Source organism: Cicer arietinum, chromosome 5 (assembly GCF_000331145.2).
Source record: "Cicer arietinum cultivar CDC Frontier isolate Library 1 chromosome 5, Cicar.CDCFrontier_v2.0, whole genome shotgun sequence".
Classification (NCBI taxonomy): domain Eukaryota; kingdom Viridiplantae; phylum Streptophyta; class Magnoliopsida; order Fabales; family Fabaceae; genus Cicer; species Cicer arietinum.
Window position 1 is genome coordinate 69,668,279 of NC_021164.2, and position 18,759 is coordinate 69,687,037.

An 18,759-nucleotide genomic window follows, 5' to 3' on the forward strand; every position below is an offset into this window, starting at 1 on the left:
TTCCTTTTTTATCTTTATTGTTTTTGTAGTCTCACTTTCCTTTCTCAAGCTTTAAATTATAAAGTATTTATCAAGTTATTTGTTAATGTATTTTTGCTTAAAATTTATTATGCAAAACAAACAAAATAATTGAAGAGAAAAAAGTTGTTATGTGATTACTCCAACACGAGAGATATTGAGATTGAGAGATTGAAGATTGAATATTGAAGAGGAAATTGAAGAGGAAAAAGTTGCTATGGTGTTGGAGACTACTCCATCATTTTATGTCATCTTTCTCTCCTTAATCACTTTTGTGTTCTTTTTTTTAAAAGGGGAAAATATTGTTTACGTAGAGATCTTTGTGATACTATGGTTTATTATTATATGTTTCCCTTTTCATAACATTGTATAATTGAAAAGTGGATAATTGTCATAATATAATATTGTGTGTAGTTGTAATTATATTTTGAGGACATATCCAATTAAGCATATTGTATAATTATTTGTATCTATTAACTAGAAATGTTGATGACATATTTTTAGTGAAATTTGGAAAACTTGGGTGTGGGAAATAATTATTTTTTATTTATATTTGGTGCAAGTAATAGTAGATGCAAGTACACTAAATTGTGTTTGAGATTTTGGTAAAAAGAAAGATAAGAGTAATAGAAGTGCAGTAAGTGTGCAAGCATTATCCAAGTATATGCAAATGCAATGGCCTAAACACCGGGCAAACACAAGACTTAATATCTTGAATTAACAGTGATTTTTGTTATTGTCTTTGGATATATTTTATAGTATAAATTATTAAATTTAATCATATTTTGGAACATATCCATCTAATCTTTGCTCAACTGTCATTGAATTTTCAAATAAGGCTTTAGTTAAAAGGATATCATGAACAAACATCGTGATATATTACAGGCTTTAGTCAAATTGATATATGTTACATGTTAGTGTTTATTTGCATAATTTGTCATATAGTTGAAAAGATTGTAGAAAAAATTAAGTTTTCAATTCAATTTTAATGATCACAATTATGTATTACGCTATTAGGTTAGAAAGACAAGAGTTACGTACACTACAAAAAGTCAAAGTCACCAAGTTCCAATAAAAAACGAAAAAATCAATAACCTTGCACATTTTTAATTACAATTCCATCCACTTTCTTATATTTTATTCCATAGCTTTTCAAAGAACCGATCAAGTGCTTCAGTTTTGAGGTGATGGTTTAGAAGAATTTTAATACTAATAAAAAAAACATAGGAGAAATATTGAAAACTAATTATAAAATTATTGAGACATAAACTAATTTAATATATGTGGGATAGATATTCAATATTAAAAAACACAAGATAAATATAAAAAATTACAATATTGATAAATATTAAAAAAAATTCAATTGTCAATACTAAATATAAAAAATTACAAGACAAAATTTGTTATTGATAAATATTAAAAAAATGATATAAATATATATAATTGATACATAAAAATAATACTAGACAAATATTTGTAAGTGATAAATTAAAAAAAATCATATGAATAAAAAAAATAAGATAAATATTTATCAATGATAAATATAATAAAATACAAGACAATGTTTATAACTAATACATATAAAAAACACGAAACAAATATTTGTCATTGATAAGTATTAAAAAACACAAGACAAATTTTTTTCATTGATAAAAAAATACGAAACAAATATTTGTTATAAATAAATATTCAAGATATATACAAAATACTAATTACAATATCTAGTGAACTATTGATCAAATATATTTTTCTTTAAAATGCACAAAAATAAAATACTACAACTCAATATCATTTTCAATTTGATCTAAACATTATTAATTCAAATAAATTAAATCCTTTTCTCTGTAATATAAAAAGAAAATAATTTTTAATTAATTTTCTTTAGTTATAACTTGAGAGAAAAATATAGTAATAACATAGTACCCGTACAAAAAGACAGGTATTTTACTGGTAAGACTTAAAAGGTTAAAGAAAAGAAATTAAATAATGTATTTTATTTGATTTTTATTTGTTAGTAATCGACGAAGTCTACGTATACTAGATAATCAAGCTATGTATTTTTCTTGTTTTTCTTCCAAGGTACATAAAAGTGACGGTAAGCTACTAAGATTTAACGTTTTTCTAAAAGTTCAGAAGCATGGTTGAAATTTTGGCAGCAACTTGCACGTAGTTTTGTTCTGTTTGAAAATAACAATGTCAATACCCGAATAATATTTTGATGAATAACAACATGGAGCAAAGGTCAAAGTCAATGCCCCAACAGGTGGCGAATTTGAGAATTGTTTCATACTAATTCTTAACTTTTTTATAGTTAAAATCTAGAGTCAGCCAAACCGGCTTTTGATTTTACAAGTTTTTCGATTGTACGAGTTTTTGAAGTTTTTCTTTTCCTTTATAAAAAAAACTTTTTTGAAGTTTTTCCTTTCTTTTTTGAAAAAGTATATATTTTCATGCACTTGAATTTTCTATGTTCATTTTTAATATCAAGATATTGATAGTTATTTTATCTGAGATTCAATAAATCAAAATTAAATTAAACATTTTAAAACATAAGATAATTTTATTTTTATTTTTTTAAATCGTTTCATCTTATCAAAGATTTACAAAATCTTCTAAATGTGAATTTGGAATCTGAAATGGATCATTTAAGTAGATATAATTGGGTTTGAGGCAAGAAGTAGTAGCTCAACCCATAATTGTCAAATTAATACCTTATTTAATTAGTTTTGTACTCCACATTTGGAGGAACTCCCTATTGATTGTTCCAATAGTTAAATCACTCACATCACCATACTAATTTAATATTAATAATTTAATTAATTATTTCAACATCACCATCAACTTATTTTTATTCAATTTAATAATATTTACATTTTTGACATATAATTTAATGAAATTGTCAACTTGTTTTCCTTACTTTTATAAATTTATAAATAAATAAATATATGTTCCCCAATAAAATATGAATTTAATTACTATACATTTATATTGGCAACATATTACAAATTAATAATCGTGATTTTTGATGTAATTACAATAAAAATTACATAAATTTAACAATCCAACAGTCGAGATTAATTGACACTGTAAAAAAATATTTACAAGATCGATGTATACACATTAATTTTATAATATATACAATAAATAAAGTTGTCCTTAATTCTTAATTTAACTGCCAAATGCACATGTTATTAAGTTGAAGTCTATTATGATGAAATTTAATTTTTTTATAATACAAATAAAATGAAAAAAGTATTAGTGACAAAGTTAAATTTTTAACATACAATCAGAATTAAAATTTATCTAAGGGATATATGATCATTTAAAAAACTTTCATGATATTTTTTTTCTCTCTATGATTTTGTGGTTAAACCCTCTTATTGTATAATTCCTCTCAAATGAGAGATTTTTTAATGTGAGAGATTAAAAGATGGAACAATGATCTTTAGATTAAATTAGATGGCTGTGATTAAATTTTATTTTTAGAATCTCAAGTTACTCTGTCTTTGCCTTTAATTGTTTTTCTTCTTAATTTGTAAATCTCATCTTGTTGCATCATCTTTCTTTATGGGCTGTTCCCCTCTTGTCACTTTGAAAAGGTTTTTTTGTTCTTATTGGCAATGATATCGCAGAGAAAAGATAAACAATTTGACTTTAAGTTAAACTTATAGTAACTGAGTATTTGAAAACAAATTGATGTGTCTTTGTCGGTGGAAAGAAGGAGCAATGCGTTGATAACAAAAGGAAAGAGGAAGCAGGAAGAAGAATGTGTTTGGTTAAGGAAGGCAAATAGAGAGTCACGTGCACTTAAAATTTAATCACAACTATCTAATTTATTTTAAAAGTTATTATTGCATTCTTTCATCTCTCACATTAAATACCCTTCTCACTTGATATTTGCGCGCTGCTTTCCCATATTCGTTTAAATGATTGCAATGTGTGGCATTCACAAATTTCAACTCAATCTTTCCCCAAAAATTGAATATCAGCTCATGTTAGTTTTGAGAAAGAGTAATCTTAGTACGATGCACCATTTTTTACAGTATAATACTTACACTAAGATATTTATAAATAAAGGTAAATTTGTAAATTTCGTCATCTAAAATTATTTATTATCTATTTTGATTCAACTCATTTAAAATGAACTTGATTCGAATCAATCTATTCAAATTCAATCTATTAAATTCACGAACTTAATTTATTAATGTGGTGAATATATATTTTTTATTATTATTGATGTATAATTAAAATTTAGTTGTTGAAATATATTTAAAAATTTATTACTAATTTTATTAATTTAAGTGTTTTCTTGTATTTATGGATGTATTTTAAGTATTGAATAATATTTTGCGTTATAGTTTAATTATTTTTTAAATATTTAAGTATTTAAATTTAATTAATTTTTTTCAATTAATTTTTTTTATTACACATGAACTCAATTCACTCATAATTGGATTATTTGGTTCGGATTTGATAAAAAAATCATTGGATTAAACTCAATTTGAATAAAATTAATCAATTTCGAGTATCAAAATTGATAAAACAACCCAATCGAACTCAAATGCACCCCCCTGCTGGCTACTTACACCATATAAAACTGTTCCTATACTATTTTTACCCTTGACTTTCTTCGTTCTCTTCTCTTCCTTTTCCTTTTTTTTGTTTAGTTTTATTCTCTTTGTTTATTTGTTTCTCTTTTATTTATTTATTTTCATACATAAATTGAATTTAAATATTTCTCCTTCTCTTTTTCCTAATTTTCTCTTTATTTTTTTATTCTTTAATAGAAACAAAAGATAAAAATCACATATTTTAATGAAGTAACACAGCCACACAGGCGTCCACAAAGATGCATATGATATGTCATGAAATGATAATGATGCTCAAAATGTACATGTCACAATCTATTTAGGTAACTAAAAAGATAAAATGTTCAAAACACATATCATCAGCCACTTAGGCAACTACATAGATAAAAGTTTTAAAAGACAAATCATCAGCCACTTAGGCAACCACAAAGAGAATAATGTTTAAAACAAATCATCAGCCACTTAAGCAACCACAAAAATAAGAATATTCAAACACAAATCACCAGTCGCTTAAGCAACTACAAAGATAACCACATTCAAAACACAATTCACCAGCTACTAAGGGAACTACAAAGATAAAATATTCAAAGTTAATTCTTAATCACTTATGACATCAAGGTTTTATTCTCATGGATGCTTAAAATCAAGAATCAATAATTTTGTTACGCCAAATATAGAACACATAAACACATGAATAATTGTCTTAGAGTCACAACTTTCATTTTATAAACTATAACATCATATTAGATACATATTAATGTAAGACATTAAAACTCAAATAACGAAGAACACATACAACTATAAATTTTATTTTTTCTACTATAAAATTTCTCTCATTATTAGACATTTATGCATATAACTCAAAATTTAGCGCTAAACGCATCACAATAATCAACTTAGTCATATTGTCATAATAAAAAATTATAATTTTTCATCAATTCCCTCAAGACTCGTGCAGTGTTAATAAAAATTAAAACATTAAAATTAAATAGCACAAAAATCGAAACTTTAAATCAAATACATCTTAACAAACATATTACTCGTGATATCATAATCAAAATCATAACTTTATTATTAACTAAACCAAAAACAACACAAAAAAAATCACAATTTTACATTAAACATTTTCACAACAAGCATATTTATCATGTTATAATAATAAAAATAGAACCTTATAATTAATTTCACCAAGACAAACATATTACTCAAAAAGTCAAAACATTATAGTTAAATTCCTTAAGATAAACATAAAATCAACATTTTTCTTTTACGACATCAAGACATCATATTAATATCTTACAAACCACTAATTTAATATATAGTCTAACTTTGCATAGGGAAAGCCCTTACATTAGGCGCTTTCTTTCTTAGCACCTATATATTCGCACGAGAAATAGCTCATGAGGCAAGGATGAATTCAACACAGATATATATATATATATATATATATATATATATATATTGGGATTTACGACTTAGAAAATTATTTTGGGAGTGTATATGAATGATAAATAGGTGTGAAAGCAAGAGGGTCTGATGAAAATGTATGAACAGATGGAGCAATCCTGATTGTTAAAGTAAGGAGGTTTCAATAGCTATTTACATTACAATATTACCATTGATTTATTGTCTAAAATTGAAGTGCACTTAATTAAAAAATAATGCTACCAATGGTTACTATTTCTTTAATTTTATTAGGTTGTTACAAAGCCAATTGAAATCGTGTGTATTTATGTGTATGAGTTAATTATGATTAAATAGTATAGTTCACTGTATATTGCAGGTGTCACACCACCCCTTTTAATTAAATAAATAAATTAGACGGTATCACATACCTTTTAAATTTTTATCTAATAGTTACGAAACAAAAAATTGCATTGAATTATTTTTGTAGAAAATTAAAATAAAATCATAATTTTGGTTTGATAGAGATGAATGTATGAGATATAAAAAATGAGAATGATCTTTTTGTTGTCCTCTCTTAATTGCACAAAAAAATTCATAATTAAATTTATAATCTTCATTTCAAAAATAAATTAAAGGTGTTAAAGAGGAGAGAGAAGTGAGTGCATGGTGTCAAGAATGAGGAAATGTACATTATCTCCTCTCTTATCTTATAAAATAAATAAAACAAGACAAGAATATCATCGTTGCGGTCACACATAACAAAATAAAACAAACATATCTAATACATCAATTTCATAATTATTGAAACTAAGCCAATAAACAAAAGACACAATAGTCTATTTAGAAAATAATCACGTCATAAATTGTCTATATGTAATTTGGCTGCACGATACAATTTCTCATGCTCGAATATGATAGCATGTTGTGCTACAATGAGGTGTGCTTAAACTTGGTCTTTGGAGCTAGGTGGAATTGTGGTAATGTCGGCATGTTTTGGCATGAAAGGCATAATGGTCTTTATGTTATCTTATATATAGATTATTTTTTAGTTTTTTGATGGTGATGGTGATGTTTTTAGGATATGGTGTATTTACTTTGTAACCAGGTTGAAAGGCCTTACTGTGTGGTGTGGCGTATTAAATTTTGTATGAATTGTGTCTATTTTATTAGTACATGATTGTGTGTGTCTTCTACAATCTTTTATAGAAGGTGGATAGAGTTTTGTTTTGCTCGATGTTGAGTTAGATTATTATTAATAAAATTTTAGTTATGAATTTTTTTTATGCATGTTTTGAATTAATAGTGAAATAATCAATAACTCCAACTCATAAATAAAAGTAGTTAATATAAATTTGGTTAGTTTTAAAATTCTATTAAACTGACACAAATCAACCACTTTGCAAGTACAAAGTCATAAATATGTTGCTTTTATTTATTATTACCATGTAAATTAATTGTGAAATTACGAATAACTACAAGTCATTAATAGCAGTGAATAATCCTTCATATAAAATTGGTTTTTCATTTCACATGGTTAATTTTTTAAATATCGATAAAATGTGAAATTTCAGTCACATTATCAATACAAATATATTCAAACAAATATTATATTTTGATTTGTAAATGACGAAGAATATTCAGGTAAATGAGTCTTTAGTGTAACAAACTTGTCAAACTCAAAGCTTGACAAATCAAATGATACTATTAGTGCCAATTGCATAAAAATAACAGTAATTACAAGAAGTTGTAATTTATACCCAAATAACTTTTTCGACAATATTAATATTTTGTTTGTTTTGAGGAGAATCGTAATTATTTTAATTTTAAATAAACTCTCTTCTCAAGACTCATATTTTTTGTTATAAAATTGTAGATGCAAAAACCCTCACTTAAGACATGGATTTTTTAAGCTAAAATTGAAAAAACAATCAAAACAACCGTAGCAAAACAAACCCTAAATTGAAAAACCCCAAAACCCGAAACAAAATAATGTGTGGTGTGGTTATGTGCTTTGTTAGGGCCTCTATTGTTATCCAATGTAATGTAGAGCAAGACAACTCTAGTTTATTTTAAACAAGACTAGTTTAAAAAAAACCTAAATTTAAATATAAAATGAAACCTAAATACAATTTTGAAATAATATGGTGTAATATTCCTCAACAAAACTCTCAAATAATGCATAATTTTATGATAGTTTGAGTGTTTACATGTTTTCTAAAGAGTGCCTAATGAAATTAAGAAAATAGGGGTAAATCTCATATTTGTATTTTGTTTTTACTGAAGGTATTTTGACATATTGATTTCTACAAGATTACTTAATTCACAACACAAAAATGCATTGTGCAAGAATCCTTAGTTTCATTCTTTTTTCTAGATAAGTTATTCGAAATCAAAAGAAGACAATCAAAAATAACTTTTTTATTCCTATGGTATACAATCAAAAAGTTACTTTTATTTTTGTTTGATCGTGGTCAAATTAATTACAAGTTTTTTTTTCAAATCATATAAACAAAATAAGAGAGATACGAATGGAGGCAACAACGACGATAAAGATGATAACGAGATTCGGGAACGAGGGGGGAGTGTTAATTAAGAATGTTAATTATGATTCTAAATGTTATGTTAATTTAACTTGTGCTTTTGAGTGTATTAATTCAAAAATAGGATTTAAACAAAGCAAATAAGTCAGCATAAAAAGACAAGAAACTGAACAGACAAGAATTGAGAACATTCTTAACAAAATCTAGAAAATGGAGAATGTTCTCCAGTTTCAGAATGATCATCACAGCTCCAAAATTAATCAATCTCCACTAGTTAAAAGAAGTTTTAGCCTCTGAATTTTACATATATATCATCAGCACTTGGCAAAGAACAATATGAGATAATCAAATTCAAAGAAAATACTCGAATCAAAAAGAAAAAAAATCACGAATTAGCAAGACCAGACATATTTGAACATTCTTGACAGCATTCTGATCAATCTCTATTTCTGGAGAATTTCAGCATTGATCTCCTTACTTGTGCAAAAGTTTATAATCATTCACCAAACTATTTTGGACATAATTAATGCTCCAAATCGAAGTTGTAACATCAATAATTACATATGAAGCTTCAAGGATCATTAAACACAAGATAAATCTGATCAAGAACAAAGAAATCAGTCCAGTCAACAAAGTTCAAATTATGTTCAAAGGTTGGAATATTTTTGTTCAAATATATTGGTTTTGGTCAAATATGACAGAACACTACCAACAGTTCTTTTGACCAATATTAAATGCTCTAAAAAGCCTATAAAAGGAAGGCTAGCGCTCAAAGAAAAATCAGAGCTTCAAGTACTAAGAAAATTCATTACTCATTTCAATTATACTTGAATTTCTCTCACACACATACATAGAATCAATTCTGATTTTTCCCATTCGATTCCTAGAATAATTCTCGTGTATTTTTATGTCAAAGATTCAGAACTCAAACAAGTGTTGATTCTTCTCAGATTCTAACAAAGCAATCTATAAGAGTTTAATATAGTTTGGGTAGATTGTAAGAAATCATATCAAGGTTGATTGGTGACTTAATTGAACTCCTTTATGGGTGGAAATGTTTTAACTTTGTAGCAGATCAAGGTTGATCTGAACTAGGTGTTGTAAAACCAAGAAGGTTATTTGTTTTAAACACTTAGTGGAAAATATCACGGTTGTGAGGACTAGACGTAACTCAGGTATCTCTTCCCTTATCTATTTACTTTCAGTTTGATTGATTATCAAGTTAAATACATAAATTGAATTACTGATTTTAACTAACCAAGAACGTTCTTCGTTTTCTGGTTAAAATCAAGAACGTTCTCCGTTTTCTGTTTTCACAAACAAGATCAATCTTGAGTAATTTTTTTAAGTTTTTAACAGGAATTTTTAAAAGATGCATTTACAATTCAAACTTTGTTACTTCAAATGTATTCGAGTGAATTTTTTTTCAAACCAAAATTACATAATTACCATTGACACTAATATGTGAATTACTACTTTACCCTTATGGACATACGATGTAACCACATGGTTGTGTGGACCATAGCTTGAGAAATGGTATGCAGTGTTTGCTATTTTTAATCCTTAAGGGTTTAAGCTATATAGTCGCACTGAAAACTCATAAATTTAGTTCAAATATTAGTTTGTCAAATATTTGACAATGTTTAATGGATAGAAATCAAAAGATTATAGTCTAACAGATGAACACGTTATTTATTTTAGGTTAATAATATAGACTAAAATGTGAATTTGACAATGTTGTATGAAATGCATCTGTTGTGCATTTGGATGTGCTTTGTAAGGGTGGGAATAGGTCGACCAAGTTTTGAAAGGCATGAGCCTGTCATACGATTAATTTTTTAGGCATAAGCCTGACCTACGACCTATGCTTTTTTTTCAGCCTGACTTTTTTAAAAGTCTGGTCTGGCCTGAAAGCCTATTTAAAAGGCTTATTCACATTAAAACATTTAAATATTCTACTCATACCACATTATGCTCTCCACATACCAATATCAATGTACATATCTATATATGTTAAACAAAAAATAATTTTGTGATTATGTTAAACAAAAAATAATTTTTCTAACAAAATAATTTTAAAAAAATCTGAAACAAACATCTTTTAAACCCAACAAAATAATTTTTGATTTCGAATAATATTTTTTTTCTCAGACAAACGCACCCATTATTACCTCTCAAACAAATATGAAACGACTACTGAGTGATTAACTAATTGAATGACTATCGAATATGGAACAACTACCAACTATGAAACGTCTACTGAATATGGAATGACTACTGAGTGATTGCCTAATTGATAAAATTTAAAATAGGAAATATTATTATTAATATAATAATAAAAACAATATTAATAAATAATAAAATATATATATGTCGGCCTATCAAACATAATAGGCTTTTTTATAAGTACGAGCCTCACCTATTTAAATAAATAGGTTTTAAAAATAGCCTGAGCCTAGCCTTTCAATTAAATAGGTTAGGTCAGGCCAGACCATAAGTAAGCTAGGCCATAGACCCCTAACTGACGGCCTAACATATTCCCATCCCTAAGCACAATTGTTAACCAACTTAGAATTTACAAAGAATACATAACCTAATTGTTTTTAACCGATTCAAACTTAGCCTTTAACTAATTTTCCTTATGCCATTTTTATATTAAATTGTTGACGTGATAATTTTCATTTCTATTTTATTCTTGCCAATTCATTTAGATAATGTATTTCATACAATAATTAACTAAGCAATCTTCATAGAAATTAGATTTTCTTATCACTTTATCACGTGTTTTATTCTATGTAAACTTACTTATGTTGTCAAGACAACAATAACATTGTTTTCTTTCTAGAAACTAATATTATATTGTAAAATACAAATGACTTAATTATATTTAAAAATAAAATAAAAAGAAAAATAGATGAAAAATAGGAGAAAACAACTCGTAACGTAAAACATAAAACATTCAGAAGATACAAATGACTTTTTATAATTAGAGATAATAACTTAACCCTAATTTTAACTTATAAATATATTTAATATATTTTATATATTTAAAGTAGATTTTGATTTGTTTTAAAAAAATCACATGTTTCATATATTAAACTAGATTTTTGACCTGATCTTGAAATTTTGGCTCCACTAATTCTCACATGTTCATAATAATTACTTTATTTATTAAATATCTAACAACTATTATTATGATATTTTGTACAACTTTTAATAAATTAAACGTTATCCTATGATGCTTTTCACTTCATATTTATATTTCTGTCAACAAATATAATAATATTTATAAATCAATAAATTTGTATCTAAAAATAAATATACAAATAAATAAACATAACTAAATGAAATATATATTTTCCGCATATATTTTATGTCATAAATATAATTGCTTGACAAAGATAGAGTGATACAATTTTTTATTGAAAAAGATAGAAGGATACTACTTTATTTATTTTTTAAAAGGAGTGATGATACTAATATAGAAAATTTTGAGTATTTACTATTTTAAAATAAAAATATCCATTAAGGAAAGGATAGAGAAAGATAGTCAAAGGCCACGTTAGCTGCAGTGGGTTGGTTGAGGGTGGATTAATGACTGCGAATTATCAGGTGAAGTAAGGTGAGGGGGAAGAGTGAGCAAGTGTTGCTTAGTATTCAAGACAAAATAATAACTTAGGGATTAGAAAGGAACCCAAATTCAACTTCTAAGATCTGCAAATTTATTTGATTTCATGGTATTAATTAATTAACATCATTAGAAACTGAAGTGTGAAGAAGAAGAATATGGCCGAAGAAAAAGAATCAACGTCAATTCCTCTGAGTCAAGCTGACAATGCCTCTTGCGAAGATCCCGAAGATCCAGCCAAGTCTCCACCATCCTCTCCCAACTCTTCCACTCGCAGGGTACCCTATTTCCTCTTCCTTTTCTTTTTATCTTTTCATTCCGCTTTTATTTTTCCTATTATTATTTTTTCGCACTTCAAATTAGGGCTATGTCTTTGATCTTGTTTTTTTTTTTTTTTTTTTTTTTTTTTTTTTGTAATTGTATTTATTTTTGGGGCTTATTGATAAGTCAATCAAGAGTCTTATTGCTGCAATGAGTTAGATCTGCTGTGACCACTGATTTGGGGACTTTAATGTCTGTGCTCATTAGCATAATTAAATTAGAAAGATGCTCCAATATGAGCATAATGAAATTGACTTTACTAGGGTTCTCTTAGTGGTGACAAACTATCCAAATCTCAGCTTTGAGAATCTGTCAGATATATTATGAATTCCGTTTCCACTTATGAAATTGATATTGCAAATTTGAGTGACACCAATTCAGAAATTATATTTATTTCTATAGAAACTATTTGGGGTTATGATCATCAAGTTTCCAAGTGGTTGCTAAGAATTCGTGGATTTTTCTTGCTCTTTGCTCAGATGAGCCAGAATATTGAGAGAACTGAGTTCAAATTCAGACGGGAACAAATTTTAGTTAGACTTTACTTACCTCCTAGTCGAACTGTGGATTACTAGGGGCCCATTCCCTTGGGAACCAGAGGGTTAAAACTGAAAAAGATGAGTCTGAATGATCCTTGCATTGTTTCCGTTAATTGTCCTTGCGTAGAAAAATAACTAAGTTTGTTAAAATACTACAGATGAAAAATATGATAGTCATAAAAAATTGAAGCATAATTATAATTGAACCACCAAACCCTGTTTCCCTGCATTATATAGGCCTCAGGAAGAGGCCAGTTAACCGCTGGATGTTGGAGTTCAAAGGCTGATTCTGGATCTTTCCTCATAAAAATAGCCATTTTAATTTTTAGGATTCAAGTTCTAAATGATGAAGATGAAGTTTACAGGACCTCAATTGTTACCCAATATGCATCTGTTTGGCATGATATATAACTTTTCGAGTTTCATATTATTTCAACATAAAATCCGTCTGTCACACTATTGACTCACTGTGTGCATTTATTTCAGGCTTGCTGCTTTGTTCTTCAGAGTTGGGTCTCAAAGAAATTTATGACCGGATGGTAATGGACTAAACTACTTTTAAAGATGACTAGTTGTTGCCGTTATCACAAACCTAACTATTATTCGTTTAATTTTGAACTTGCAGTGTAGTTCTATTCCCAGTTGCAATTACCTTTTTTATTACATGGTGGTTTGTTCAGTTTGTTGATGGTTTCTTTAGTCCACTATATTCCAGTTTTGGCATTGAAATATTTGGTGAGTAATTTATTTTTCCTGCAACAAACATGTCTTTGACTATTATATTTGCTCGCTTGAGAAGTTACAAATGGCGAGAATTTTCATTGTTCTAGATGTCACAGTTACAAAACTTAAAAAGGAAAGAAAATGAACATAGTGCATTTGCATATACCCATAAATTCAAAAAAGATAATAGGTTACTCTTTTGTTTTACCAATTGAGCAGGAAGGTATTTTACTTTCTTCTAAGAGTTTAGTGGCTAATCTGGGAACATACAAAGCAGAGTAAACGGTTATAGTGCATAAGCTTGTAAATTCAAAGATAACAGGTTACTTCGTTGTTAAATCAATTGAGAATAAAGGCATCTTGTTTCTTATCAGAGTTTATTTGAATCATAGTCTTAATGTTGTAGAGGATATGGCATCATCGCCTTTTTTTGTACTTATCAAAACATGTGTGCATGCACATTATTGGCTCCGGAAGCATCTTGTACATTATTTCTTCATTTTTAATCCCTCTCGATGCAATGTATTAAGTTTAAAGGATCTTGGTTTGTGGTGCAGGGCTGGGTTTTATTACATCGTTGGCTTTTGTATTTGTTATTGGTGTTTTTGTTTCGTCATGGATGGGTGCCACTGTCTTCTGGATTGGAGAATGGCTAATAAAGCAAATGCCCCTTGTTAGACATATATACTCTGCATCCAAGCAGATTAGTGCCGCAATTTCTCCAGGTATGCTCTTCATAACCATATAGTCCAATTAGATTAGCTCAAAAAATGATTAAGATTGGTTAGATAGCTATGTTGTCAGTTGTGCACAATAGCGGCTTCACGGATTGCACTCAGCGTCCACTGTGAATGTGCAACGCTTTCTTCCGACAATCTGCGTTCAGCAGGCTGTGAACGTGGCCAAATTGCGGTGCATTCTCTGTTTCGCAACTGCCTTCTAGGGTTCACGGTTGAAATCCCTCAAATACCCATTTTTATAGAACCATTCTGGTTTTTTTAAGGGTATACTGGTCATTTCGAATTATTTTAAGTGGCCCATTTAGTTATTCTTCTTTTTCGCAAACACGTTTCTGCGATTATTCTTCTCCTTCATTTCGGAGCTGCAATTTCCTTCCTCTGCGTGAAGCCTGTTGCTCTGTTCTTCTCTGTTCTGTTTGTTTCCTTTCCTTCTTCTGCATGCGAAGCCAACTGCTCTGTTCTTCTCTGTCCGGTTGGTTTACTTTCAGCTGTTCTTCTTGTTTTCTGCAAGGAGTACTCAACAATGGCGTTGAAGTGAGGATGAGGCAGATGTGGCTGCATGATTTTGATTACTTTTAGAACTTTGATTAGTAGTTAAGTTATATTGGGTTTTGATTTTTAATGTTAGTGACAAATGACCAAAGTTAATTATAATTATTAAGTATAGTTACCTCTTTAATTTTGTGTATTTTTGAGTATTTATGTATCCTGTTGGGATTTTTGTATCCTGGCGACTCTTGAAGTTCTGCATCCTATTATATGGTCAGGCGACTTCTTCCCTAAATCTTCTAATAAAATACCTATTCCTAACAAAGGCTGGCTTGTTGAAAGAAAATATTTTACTGTTTTGAATCGATCTTATTAGCTTTGACAAGTTAAATGGCATGGTAATTAGTAAATTGGATTGGTTTGACTCTTCATTTATAAATTCAAGGCACACTTCAAATAGTTTTTCTTTTTCACTTTTTCTCTATAGTTTTAGCTGTCAGTGATTTCTTTTAAGCCTGCATACTTTGCAATCAGTAAATTTTAACTATTCCCGATAGCTGATACATGATATATTGACCATTTTCAAATATTGGTGACAAGGATGATTTGTTGTAACTTTTATTTTCAAATTTTTCTTTTACAGATCAAAATACCACTGCCTTTAAAGAGGTAGCAATTATCTGTCATCCCCGTGTTGGTGAATATGCTTTTGGCTTCATTACATCAACTGTTACTCTACAGGTACTTTGAACACGCCATATTTGCTCAACAGTTTTTTATGGTTCCCTTTTTGAAAGTTGGTAAGAATTAAACTTCATACCACATTAGTGTAAGTAGAAGTAAAATAGAATATATAGAATGCAGGCTTAGCAGGGGGAACACAAATTTTAGCTTAGACGGGAAAGTTGAAAAACATACAGACAGCTCATGATTTATGTATATATAGAATATAGATACATGGTCACATAAGAGAAGATAAAGATTAAGAATAAAATTAGAGATAAAGTTGGCTCAACATAAAATTGTAGAGAGTAGAGTAGAGAGTAGAGATAAAGTTGGCTCAACATAAAATTTTAGCTCATATGAAGTGGTTGGGCATGCATGGAGAAGACTTGAGAGTAGACCAGATAGATGATACTCTAAAAGTTAGAGGTAGATGGAGACCAAAGAAAATTATAGGCTATATTTGGATTTAAATTATTTATCATTAAGGTTTCTTTACAAGATATTATGGTAATGTTTGACCTATGTAGCTCACACCACTTAATAATGTGTAAAGACTTTGGTTCTTGTTGTTGAGGGTTCCCTTTTTTTATAATTTGATAAGAAATAAACTTAACAAGTGTTTATTATCTATAATGCTTTAACTTGGCTGTATAATACATCTACAGTGTTGGCAACCACACTCATATTGGTGTTACATATATGGTGACATGGTCCCTCATAACGAGGAGTTCATCATCATTAGATCGGCGTTGAATAACCTCTATTACAGTATCATTAGAAGAAAAAGAAATAAGCTTATGAAGGATATGGCTGTTCTACATATAATATCCATACATCCTACACAAACAACACACAATATCATGTTGTTCTTTTATTTTTTTTTTTAAATATCAAATATATATATCAAAATATAGATTTAACCCTTTAAAACCCTCCCCTCCAAAATCCTCCAAAAACCAACTCGCAAACACAACCTAAACGTATACTATCTACCCATGCATTTATGTGTGTGTGCACACCTCTGAGATTTACAGCAGCATATGAGTCTGTCTAACGTGTTCCTTCTTGAGCTTATCCATTAAATCCCTGGTTAATAGTGCTTTATTTTAAGTTTGTAACCATTGTTTCCGGAGTTAATTTACTGTCAAAATTTTGAGGCTTGCGTTTATCTCATGTTCATCTGAAAAGGTGCTTCATCATAATCTCATTATATTTGTGTATCCTCCAATGAATTGTGTTATTTACTGAGGAAACTACTAATTTCAACACTTTGTTATACATATTTAACTTTTGATTTTATCCTTTTTCATCCACCTCAGAAAGAAAATGAAGATGAAGAGCTCTGCAGTGTTTTTGTCCCTACAAACCATCTGTATATTGGTGATATATTTTTGGTTAACTCCAAAGATATTATAAGACCAAATCTTTCCATTCGAGAAGGCATAGGTAGGTTCTCTTTTTGAATATTGATTGGAAAATACATTGTGTGTGTGTTTGTTATGCCTGTTCAACATCGTCTATCGAGAAGAAATTGTTGTTATGTGAGATTCTTTTTACCTCATCTTACATTTGTCTGGATGTAGAAATTCTTAAACTATTATTTACATGGCATTTTTTCAATTCATGGTGTAACACTTAATGTTGATGCTGATGCAGAAATTATTGTTTCTGGGGGAATGACAATGCCACAGTTGATATCTCCGGTGGAAAGAGCTGCTCGACCGAATGAGAGAATATCTTTGAACAGAATTGGTTAAAGGAAAGAACCTGCGGCTTAAGATATGACTTACCATGCATGGTTCATGTGGTGTGATTAGATTGTATTCTGAATCTCCTAGTGCTAGAATTTGTATACGAAAAAAGTTATTTAATTTTTACAGTTTATATCAAAGTTCATAGAGAGCAAAATACAATGTAGTTATTACAATATTTGTGTCCTTTTCTTTTAGCTATACTCTTTGCCAGCCTCCATTCATCCTCGGAGTTTGACACGGACTAATTAGAAATTACATGTTTAAGTGGCCAATAGGCATTGCTTTTTGTCATTCATTGTAGCTCATTTTATTTATACACGGGAATAGCACTAAATCCTACGAGGTAGGATCTCTATCAACAAAATACAAATAGATAGGGTAAATGAAGAACATAGAGAGATTGTTTTGCAGTTTTGGGATATTGTTTCATTTTTTCTAACAGTAAGATATTGTTCCATGTTAAATTCACTTATTCACCATTTCATCGTAGTATTTTTTTGAGTTTAAAACACAACAATTTTTATAATTTGTCAGCTTATTTAAAAAATTTTTTAATTGAATTATTGAAAATTGTTTTTGAAAAAAAGTGAATCAACTTTTATCATTTAGAATATGAGACTAAGCCCAACAAACGACGAAGAACGAAATATAGAGTAGAAACTCCTAAAGCATCAAGAGAAACTAGCTTTAAAATCTTTGCGGGAGAGGACAGTCAATAAGCAAAGAATGACCATTTTATCTCACCCAAATTTAGCTAAACCATTGGCGACTATATTTGCCTCACAATATATATGGTGAACAGATCAGTCCCCACAAAGAAGCTTCTAAGTCCTGTTATGAAAAAAATAAAAGCTTCTTAGTCCTACTAACCGTACATCCCCTTTTATACACCTAATAGCACATAATTTTACCCAATATTCATAGGGTCCTATTGGTGTTCGAGTTGTGCAGTTGAATAAGACTTTAAATTTTTATGAGTATCGATTTTTTAAAATATTTTGTGAAAAATCTTTATAAATTGACATGATTAAACATTAAGTTTGCTAAACGATATTTTAAGATTCAATATTTTTTATTTATTATATATCAAATAATTGATCCACTTAAAATAAGATTTAAATAATATAAAACATATGAAAATATTTTTAAAATTTTTGTTTCGTATTGAAATATTTATGTCATTTTTTATGAAAGTTTTAAATTATGTTGAAAAAATGTTGAAACTTATTTGAAACATGGTAATTCTTATGGTTTTGATAGTGAAATTCTATTTTAACAATTGAAT

The 18,759-nt window shown here is 28.4% G+C and overlaps 1 protein-coding gene across 1 annotated transcript; it reads left to right on the forward strand.

Annotated features, from left to right (window-relative positions):
- The first annotated feature begins 12,088 nt into the window (after positions 1 to 12,088).
- On the forward strand, positions 12,089 to 17,765 carry LOC101497631 (protein LIKE COV 2). The gene is made up of 7 exons (XM_004502825.4): positions 12,089 to 12,460; positions 13,529 to 13,581; positions 13,668 to 13,777; positions 14,323 to 14,490; positions 15,638 to 15,735; positions 17,040 to 17,166; positions 17,377 to 17,765. The coding sequence occupies exons 1-7, from the start codon at positions 12,341 to 12,343 to the stop codon at positions 17,475 to 17,477; spliced, it is 777 nt and encodes a 258-aa protein (XP_004502882.1). The 5' UTR covers positions 12,089 to 12,340; the 3' UTR covers positions 17,478 to 17,765.
- Positions 17,766 to 18,759: the final 994 nt, after the last annotated feature.

Coding starts and splice junctions, on each gene's coding strand:
- LOC101497631 (XM_004502825.4), top strand. CDS start 12,341: ATGGCCGAAGAAAAAGAATCAACGTCAATTCCTCTGAGTCAAGCTGAC. Junction 14,491..15,637: donor TAGTGCCGCAATTTCTCCAG/GTATGCTCTTCA, acceptor TTTCTTTTACAG/ATCAAAATACCACTGCCTTT. Junction 15,736..17,039: donor CATCAACTGTTACTCTACAG/GTACTTTGAACA, acceptor CATCCACCTCAG/AAAGAAAATGAAGATGAAGA.